The sequence below is a fragment of the Anopheles nili genome, chromosome 2 (genome assembly GCF_943737925.1).
Source record: "Anopheles nili chromosome 2, idAnoNiliSN_F5_01, whole genome shotgun sequence".
Lineage (NCBI taxonomy): Eukaryota > Metazoa > Arthropoda > Insecta > Diptera > Culicidae > Anopheles > Anopheles nili.
The window spans coordinates 64,462,780-64,473,033 of record NC_071291.1 but is presented as its reverse complement, the minus strand read 5'-3'; the positions used below and the strand labels follow the sequence as shown (position 1 = coordinate 64,473,033).

General features: G+C 44.5%; 1 protein-coding gene across 1 annotated transcript; it reads right to left on the bottom strand.

Moving 5' to 3' along the window:
* Positions 1-3,204: 3,204 nt before the first annotated feature.
* Positions 3,205-4,992, bottom strand: LOC128728256 (uncharacterized). Its single transcript, XM_053821878.1, has 2 exons — positions 4,484-4,992; positions 3,205-4,411 (listed from the first exon to the last, which is right to left on the bottom strand). Exons 1-2 carry the CDS (start codon positions 4,990-4,992, stop codon positions 3,205-3,207), a joined length of 1,716 nt encoding a protein of 571 aa, XP_053677853.1.
* Between the last annotated feature and the right edge of the window lie 5,262 nt (positions 4,993-10,254).

Here is a 10,254-nt window from a genome sequence, read left to right as displayed (position 1 = left end):
ATTGATCATTACCATAAATTTTTCGGCACCATCTTCAGCCCTCGGTCGATGCAGCAGCGCTCTGGTTCCTCACCGAAGGGCCGTCGGTTCCACTTGGATGGACTTTGCTTGAGGGCGCCCCAGGGCCACCCGGAGATGCCCTTTTGGAAGTCATCCATCCGGTGCTGTCACTTCGATTTCCCATTGCTGGCCCTGTCGGGGCAGCAATGTTTGACGCCTGAGTTACGCCTTCGAAGGTGGACCTTTTTGTGGTGGTTGCTGAAATTTAATTGCCGGTGTTACAAATCAAACCCCCGACGATTTCCAACTTCCGAGCCGACTTTTGGGGTGAGCTGGTTGGTCTGAATTTTGCTGGTTTGAAATCGTCATTGGGAGAGAAAAAATAAATAAATCACTTTGACCCAGTGGCCAATGCACGCATCTTCAAACGCACGGGAATGGAACACTTATGTCTTGTTCTAAAACTATCCTTCGTTGGCTCAAAAATCGCATCAATTTTGTTTTATTTCAGTGGTGTTAGCTTATATGCGAGGAAATGCGTTTTTGGTGTGCCCAAAACGTACTACAAGATAGCTTTATATCACTGGCTTTAAGTCGACGAATGCACTGTTGCAATTGCTCAATGTTGAACGAAATGTTTTACAATGAATTTAGTGCCGATTGTCAACATTTCAGAGCATTCGCCTCATGCAATTGCATCGCAGCTGCACTCATTTATGCAGTCGTTGCAGCACACATTTCGAGCGGATGCTCCAAGCCACCGGCACAGAGCTCAAATATTTTCGAGTGCCTCAAAACCCGTCACAAAATCGCAGCTCGGCACACAAAGCTCATCTGCGAGCTGGCGCTGGCGTATTTTCTCCAAAATCAGCATAAATCCCACACCCACACACGACACTGGCCGGAAATTTGAATAACGTCAAATATTCAAATAAATCACACACTATTTTACTAGCCCGTAAGCCCACCGTTTACCCGTGGATCCTGGATCCTTGCACCCACCGGCGACATGTTGACCACCGGGAGTGCGCCGATGCATTTGTAAATATTTCATTATTCCCCCCCCCCCCCCCATCAGGACCTTTGTGCGTGTGTGTGTGTGCGTGTGCGTGTGCGTGCAGGTTGGCAACGGAACCGAAGAAACTGCCGTTTTTGGCGGGGAACTGAAATTATTCATTCAATTTATGGTTTTTATTCATGAATTATCGAGTTACAGCGCACTGTCCTGTCCCTTGCCGGTCGGGACGCGGACGTGCGCTCATAAATCTTTCTTTTCACACAGGTTTATTTTTTCTCCTATCCCTCAAGCCCGAGGCCCATTACTTTGTGATTGGAGCGGGGATTTCGTTTGTTTTTTTGTTGTTGTTGTTGTCTTGCATCACCCGTCGACCGCGCGGCAGCGTTATTTATTTGCAGTAACGCCATGGCACTCGGGGTTGGGCCGATATTTTAGCATTGCGATGTTTCCCTCGCAGATGCATTTCCGATTGACTGTGGGGGTGGTTTGGGCATGCACTTTTGCGATGCACTCTGCCTTGACAGCTGTGATGGTGGGCCCTGGGTGGTCGGCTAGTGTCGATGCGGGAAATCCCTGCTGTAAGTGGGTTGAGCGAGGATCATGAATCATGAAACCGGAAACAGATATGTAACTGGATCAGGCATACTGAAGAAGTGCGGGATTAAACAAAGCGCAAGATCAAAATTATGCCAAGTTCCGAGCTCTGCGTATTGTTAGTCAGTATGATTTCGATTCCGATTTCTTTTGAATACCTCCATGCTAGTGTGGCACATTAAAGGACAATATTAGAAGGATTGCGTGCAGATCCCAAGGATTCAGGAGATTTGATCAATTCGCAACAATTCACCAACTCTGTCATACACGAATCTATTCTTTTTACAAATTTTCTTCCTTATTCTAAAGCCCTTTTTGTTAAGATTATAAAACCACCTTCCGATCAGTGAGTTCAATTTCTTCCCTTTGGAGCCCAATCAAAAACCACATGCCAGCTGTACCGTCTCTACCTGCATCTTCTCGGATAAATTCCCACCGCGCGTCCAGCGAAAAATGATGCAATCACTTTTATTTATCACCACCTGATGACGAAACTCAGAAATCCTCGCGAATCCCGGCGACGGAGCAAGCATTTCAGTGCGCTCACCCCACGCGGCTGGGAATGGGCAGCATAAATTCCAATCAACACGCTCCTGCAAAAGCACCAGACTTCCAAACACACACAGTCACACTCGTCTGCGGTGCTCGAAAAGTCAACATGTGCTGATGCATTTGGTCCTTTCCCTCGAGTCGCCGTGGGAAAATCGCACTGCTGGATGAGGAAAAGCCACGGATGCATACGGTTGCCGGCGTCTGCTGGTGCCAGGATCCAGTATCCGGACGAGAGCTGGGACCGAGAGTCGCTTCCAAACGGATGGCGAGAATGAATGGGTTTCAATGTTTGCGTTATCAATAAGGCACACAAAAACAAAATCTGAAATTTATATAAATATTTTAACATTATTTTCGCACACCCACCACCCGACCGGATCGGATGGCGCATCGCTTTCGGGCGTAGGTATGTGTTTTTGTGCTTTATATCCGCGCGCGCTTAAGACTGGAGTTGGGTTGAGAGCGTAAAAAGAACCCGCACCATTTCACTGGCACTGGCACAGGACACCTCCCGCAAGGATACCACGTGCATTCGTCCCTTCCCTGGTGTGCTTTGAGTGCACGCTTTTTGGGGGTTGAAATTTATTCCACCCCTTTTGTGGCATTCTTTCGGCCGTATATAAATTTATAATCACAACGATATTCAAATGTTCGCTCCCGTGTATCGCGCATTATTTTCTTTCTCATCGTCTCTCTCTCTCTCTCTCTCGCTCTCTCTCTCTCACACTCTCCCCTGACGTTCGCTTTTCATGCGAGCAGGCAACGACGAGGTTCGACATGCGCCTGGTGACATGTTCGATGCCTCGTTTGGCCATAAATTCCACAAACGTGCGACTCCAAGCGACACCACAGTGTGCAAAGCCTCTGGACATGCCCGATACATCTGGCCAGTGTTCGAACGAGTTGTTTCGGGATAAACTTGATACCCGACAGAAGTATAACAACAGCAAGCAGGAGAAGTTTTGGAGGAGTTTTTTTTTATCAAAACCCTCTCACTTCACAATGATGGCTTTATTATTTGGATAAAATCAAACCAATCTTCACCATTGGCCAGAAAAGCCCAACGTACAGGTCTCTTGATTGCCAGGTTCGCACGTTAAGATGATGGGGTTAAATATTTGGTTGCTCGGGCATGTGGCAACGATACCATTTCCGTTCACGCAGACGATGTACATGTAGCAGATGTCGGGGTAGGGCAGAGCTCCAATGCCTGGGTAATTCGCACAAACCTCGTTCGGGTCAATGGTGACCATCTCCGTGGAGGTCGTAGTGGACTCGACTGTGGTCGGTGTGGTTACAGTTGTAGGTTCATCCGTCGAGGTTATCTCTTCAGTAGTCGGTAGTGTCACAGGTTCAGAAGTCGTTGATTCGGTCCCAGCAGTTGTTTCCGTAGGCTCAGGGAAGGTCGTTTCCACAACGGTGCTTGTTGTCGTTGGGTCGGTGGCTGTGGGCGGCTCAAAGGTCGTGGATGGTAACGGCGTGGTCGTTGTAGTGCTAAAATCTACGGAGGTGGAATCTGTTGTTGTACTAAAATCAACGGTAGTCGTGTCAGTCACCGTTGGTGGTGGCGTTTCGGTCTGCGTTGGTTCTAATGTTGTCGGCAGTTCTGTGGGAGCCGATTCGGTTGTCAAATCCGTAGTAGTCTGAGTGCTTGGAGGAATCTCCGTTGTTGACGTGACCACTGTGGAAGGCATTTCTGTGGAAGTAGTTGGAGTTTGCGTGCTTGGAGGAATCTCCGTTGTTGACGTGATCACTGTGGAAGGTAGATCAGTTGATCCAGTTGGTGTTTGCGTGCTTGGAGGAATCTCCGTTGTTGACGTGATCACTGTGGAAGGTAGATCAGTTGATCCAGTTGGTGTTTGCGTGCTTGGAGGAATGGACGTAGTAGTTGTAAACTCGTTGGTAGTCAGCGTGCTTAAGGACACTCCTGTAGTCGACGTAAAGACAGTGGTAGCAGTCGTCGTAGTCATAGGAGGACACTCTCCTTCCACACACGTTCCCAACGCCTCCGAAAAGTACTCATTGGATCTGCACGTTCGGAAGTGCGGAAATCCCAACGAACACCTGTAAAAGCTGGTGCAACTTCTCGGATTCGGGATGTTCTCTGTAACAAGTACGTCGCAGATAACGCCCGGCACGTAACAAGACGCGAATTGCGGAAATGTGCAGGTTCGCGTCTCCATGTCAAAGTAGAGATCGTTCGGGCATAGGAAAAGATTCGGTTCGCCTTGGAAACACAGATAATGCCTTTGGGAGATAAGAAACAATATAACACCGATAAATCGATAGGATGGCTTACTAGTGCTAGCAAGTGCCTACCTAGCACAATCTTCCAATCTAGAATCCGGTAGCCACACCGGATTGTTCGGATCATCTTCGGCCGGGCAGCTAAATCCGCAAACTACGTTCGTTGGAATGTCGCAGGTGTTGAGCTGCGGGTTGAACAGCAACCCGTTGGCGCAAGTTTGCATAATCGGAACTGAACCGAAGCAGATAACGTATTCGGAGCAGCTCGTTGGATGGGGAAAGATTTGCACTAGATTGGGATTATCGCACAGTTCCTCAAACTGGGCAGCCACCGCTACTAAATGTCGTTTTAGCGAGCTCACATCGGCGGAACACTTGTGAGCAGGTCCGTCAAAATACTCTCCATCTGGACAAGGTTCGTTGCGCACTACACCATGAACACACGTGGAATATTCCAAAATGGACGAGAGACTTGGCAAGGATCCTCCTAAGGCATGGAACTCTTGCTCAGAACACAGCAGCTCACCGGTAACAGCTGTAGCAGCCGTCAATACTAACACCGCTAACACGTGGTTGATCATCGTTGATTTTGATTACGCATTGGCTTGAAGTAGTCGGAACAAACTGATGCCTGCATAATGGCTGGTTGCTTTATTTATGCTGGGGCTGTAAAAATCGTTCGGTAGACTGCGTTATCGCTCAAGATAACAATTTAAACGAGAAGCGTTATCGTCTTATTTGGAGGGTTTTTATTGAGGTGAAGTAATCGATTAATTGTTAAAAAGTGCGTATCTCAGCAGTGATAACCTTAACACCAATTCGTTGACTTAAGACTGCACAATATGACCTACCAATAAACACGGGATATTTAATGTCCCGGACATTGTTTTGACTTCAGATTTCTAACGCCTATCGCTCCTAAGCAATCTAAAGCGCACAGTAGAAAATACAAGAATAATTCGCGGTCAAAAATGCGTTTAAAAAAATTAAACTTGTTTCTTCGATGTTTCTAGTTTTAGGTCATGTTTTTTTATTAGGGTGACTGGGTTTAGTGATTAACATATTATGTTTTATATCCTATACACGGTTTCTAATGACCCTTTGATTTTGAATACGATTTTCCAAGTTACAATTGGGAATTAATGCAGCTTACAAACTGCCTCTTAGCCATTTTCAAGCGTAGTCTTCTGTGGATTTATCAGCGTAGATAATTCATCAACTTCTTGTCAAAGTTTTTTTTTGCTTTTTAAGTAAAACCAATAGTAGATCAACATGTTAAAATTATGACACACTCTCTATAGTTTTGAAGTACTCTCGTAATTTTTAATGTTTGGAAAACTAGTTCGCTACAAACTATTGCATTTGGCTTTCAATAGTGTTAATATAGTAAAACATAAGCATAATTTTAAATTATTTTGATTAATATTAAATGAAATTTAATTTTTGAATTGATACCACATTTAATTGTTGACATATTTACCACGAGGTACCATGCGTCTATACAAGTTTTTGTACAAAGTACCATGCGTCTCCATCACTAAAGTAATTAATATGCAATCAAAATCTGTAAGGCCATTTTATAATCAATATTTATGCTGGATATTTTATGCTTAAATTATTAAACAAAATAAGGATAAATTTCACGTTGGAATATCAACCTTCATGCGTTGTTCTACCGCATTCACAACGTAGAATTAATCAAATATATTTTTAGAACGTTGCTAATACAAATACGCGTTTTCCTACTCCATGCAGCTAATAGACAGAGACAGTGCTCGTGTGCAACCGCCACCGAAGCCACTTCCGCATCGAAACAACCCACTGACAGCTTCATTCAGCATCAAATATAATTTAATTGATATCTATTCTGATCTGCCCGCGGAATTGAAATTGAAAACGAACCATTTCCGAACCGGTGCATTGTTGCACTATTATCGTTGCGAATTATACACTCTGCCACCCTTTTCAGGACTCGTTCGATTCCAGCTGCTCCCGTACGATGCCGTCATCGTCCGGTCAGGGAAAATGTGTTTTAATTAAATTTCCTCGGCCAAATTTGCGTGTCGAAATAATGGATTTTTATTCGTTTTCCCAATCCGTCCGGTGGTGAGCGCGCGCGCTCCATCGTCGGTGTCTGGCGGATGCATCGAGATCGCTATTTTCGAGCAGGAGGAAATTGAACGCGCTTCGTGGTGCCTTTTCCACCGGTTGGTGACTCGCTGATTCGGAACCGGAAACCGTTCCGTGCTCCGGAAGCACTATTCGCATCTGATATCACACGCGGCTGCGTGTACGTGCACTTGCACATGCACTATCGCTACACCGGGGCCGCCGAGGTTTGATAAATGAATGGGTATAAAATTATAAAACTATCGCGCTCAGCGCTTTTCATTTTCCACGGTGAAGCTGCACTATAGGGCGTTGCTCTCGATCACTACTAATTTTGCGCAAATTTGTATCAAATCAGATACTAAAAAAACGGAATTGAAATTTTTCAAAATCAGTAAAAATATGTTACTATACTTGGTTTACGAGATACTGAAAACAAACAATATTTTATAGATAAATCAAACAAAGTATTGCATTTGTTTTTGGTAGTGTTTTAAAGTTGATAATTAAGCTATCATACTTTGATTTCAATGCATAGCAAAAATGTGTGTAAATTTTAGTACTAATTATGTTCAAGTTAATGGCAATGAAATCTTTGAAAAATACAATTTAATAAAATATCTAATTAATTACAATTTAATATATAAATAACTATATTTGTAGTTATAAAGATAATATGGAAAAAATTTACAAAATATTGAATATGAGATATTTGCAAGCTATTTAATACGTGAACTTAATTCGATAAGAATATGTTGATTTTAACTTCAATGAACTAACGAAACAACATAACTCCACATTTGCTTAAAAAACGCCAGCAAAATTAAAAATTTTACATTAGTACCAAGATCGCATGAGATCAGGAGGTTGCTAGTCTCGGTCGACTACTCGCTATCCGCTCCGAGCGTTAAGTTATGAGTATTCTATTTACGAACCGAGTGTCAAGAAATTACTAATGTGCCTAAAATTGTGTGAACCGAGTAGCAAGAAATTACTTAAGTGCTTAACTTTTTTCCACTTCGAGCGTCAAGAAGAGATAATTCCACCGTATCAAACAGTGATTGCCTGCCTATGTTGGAAGCTGCTGAGAAAATTTCTAATTTCAAATTTGGATGTGTATTGATTCTTCTCGGCTTGAGTTTTATACATTAATTTTTGTTCCTTCATTATTATTAGTCACACTCCTCTGAGTCTGACAAAAAGGAATCAAATTTATTCCATAAGTTGTAGCAAAAAACACAAGTCTGTCAAATAAACGTACCGCTTTTTTTTTCAAATCAAGAGCTTAATCACAGCTTAGCTCTCTCCTTGCTCAGATCGAAATGCACAAATGCAATCCGTTTTCTTTCATGTTTTCCGGCGCCAGGTCAAAGCTGAGTAGCGTTGCTGGCGCTTTTGCATAAAGATTAAAGACCAATTCGCCAGAAAAGGAAACGATAAGCTTGAACATTCCCTGCCGAAGACGGCACGGGCAAGCGAGAGCTCCTCAGAAAAGGGCGAATTGAAGAAAAGAGCGCTCGTGCATCTCGTTCATTACTCTGATTTATTTTCCCCTTTCTGATAGCATCCCCATCGCTTCCACCGGTTCGGCCAAGGATCATCGCTTTATTCCATTAAGCTCCCCGGTTCCGGTTGCATTTCCGTGCACATTGAGTCCAGTCCCGGCGGCGATCGGTTCGTTCTGTTGATTTGGTCAAATTGCGAAATTTCAATGTTTTCGCTGACCTTCGTCTTATCGGGGCTGCCTCCGTTCGTTTGTTCCTGCGCAGGGGGTTTTGTTCTTAAGTTCGCGTGTCGCAGAAGGAGCCCATTCTCGGCCACTTCACTGAAATCCGGGTCAGCTAAAGGCGTTATTTGCTTTGGCGTTGTGTGCCAGGAAGGAAGCGTCCTTCTGAAGGAGCATGAAAAAAAGTAGCAAGCACTTTTGAAATAATTGCTAAGCGAAAGAAACGAGGGACGAATCAATGGTGCTCTTGTGGTCCTTTTTTTTGCCCTCCAGCTGAACCGATGATGCTGGCAGGAAGAAAAATTGCACATTGTTTGACGAGAATCTCTTCATTTAACGAAGTGAAGTAGTTTCACATTGTGGCCCTTTTTTCGTATTTTATGGAGTTTTTCAGCCCTCCATAGAATGATGAAACTACGAGATTTTTCTTCGTTCTTTTGCTGTGCATCCAAGATATTTTAAAAGAAAAGCTCATTTTTTTTTTGTTAAACTTTTAACGCTTTGTTAATCTGGAGCTTGTTTTTTCATGCATCATCGTAAACAATCCTCTATTGAAGTCGATCTCACTGCATCACGAAGCAAACGAGTCGTTATTGGTGGTAAAAATAGCCATCAAACCGACACATGCTCGTCCTGTTTTGAAGGACATCAGATGGTTCCCAATTTGCGCCACCTACACGACGATGGCCATCATACAAAATTGGGCACACATTTGCGAACAATCAGCCGAAACGAAAAAGGCAAACACGTCGAGTGAAAGGCAGCACGACGAATGCACAATGCAACGGCGCCAAGGACCCAATTGTGCAGCACTCGTCGAGCATCGATCCTTTTTCATCGTTTTTTTTCTTCTGAGGGGTGAGATTGCAAATCAAGGAGTGAATATCCGAATCCTTCATCCCTTGTTCTGCACACATAAAACACTCACACACACACACATACACATGTCCACAGAGCAGCACCCTGATAAAATAACGTCTATCGATTTCAATTCAATTAAGTTAATCAAGTTATTTCCACTTCAATAAAATTCAATCCGGCACCACTTGGGTCGGGGCGCGTGATTTTCAACCCGGTGCTGAAAAACCAGACGGCCTAAATGATTCCCTTCCAAAGAGGGTTGGGTGAAACGTTGAAAGATAAAAAAAAGGAAGCCCGCCCGCGTTGGTCAATACCGCGCAAATAACGAGCCGCGAGAATTTCCCGAACTCTGACAGGTCCGGCATGACGTTGTCGATGATAAGTGATGGATCCGACCAGACAGGTCCTAGCGGGCGAAAAAGGAGGCCCTGGTCCTGGTAGAGGAACACGGGGTAACTTGTCAGGGTCCTGGCACGCGAGACAGGCCAGTTTTTTTTTGTTTTGCACGAGAACCCTCACACGAGACCAGAACGGATGCACAAAAGGACACAATCAGGACGCCGATTCGGGACTAACTGTGACCGTCAGCTCGTGGCTTTCGAGCGTGCGAGGGAGTTTTTTTTTTTGTCGAAAGCCATTTTACATCATGAATATTAATTAGTTTAACGAGCGCTCTCGCTTGCTGGGCTGGTCGACGAGCAATTTGCGCCTCGTCTCGGTACGGGTGGTTTTCGAATGGCAGCGAGCACCGGGTTGTAGCACCATTCTGCGCGAGATGATGCAGCGATGTTGCCGCCAACTGGTGTCTGGGTCCTTATTTTCGATGGCAAGTAACCGAACGCGTAACGTCACACATCCATTCGACTTTTTCGAGCACTTTGAACCCTCTGCCATCGCGCAATTGGGTGGGATTGCGTACTAATTTCAATTGCGAGCGTGTCAGTGTGCCCTATTTGGCCAAATAATCACTCACTTCCTTTCGCCCTAGCTGGGTCTCGAATGGAAGCGGAAACGTGCCTTAACGGCGTGACCCTAACCAAACGAGCTTTCCTTGTTGGCGAGGGAAAACTCGAAACAATCAATTTTCCCACCCAATCCCGATCGAACGCCAGACGAAAGATTAATTGATTCGCTTGGGACGGTCGAG

What these genes read in the sequence shown, in the direction of transcription:
- LOC128728256 (XM_053821878.1), bottom strand. Translation starts at nt 4,992, where the DNA reads ATGATCAACCACGTGTTAGCGGTGTTAGTATTGACGGCTGCTACAGCT. An exon ending in AGATTGGAAGATTGTGCTAG is followed by an intron (nt 4,412 to 4,483) that starts GTAGGCACTTGC and finishes TATCTCCCAAAG; the next exon opens with GCATTATCTGTGTTTCCAAG.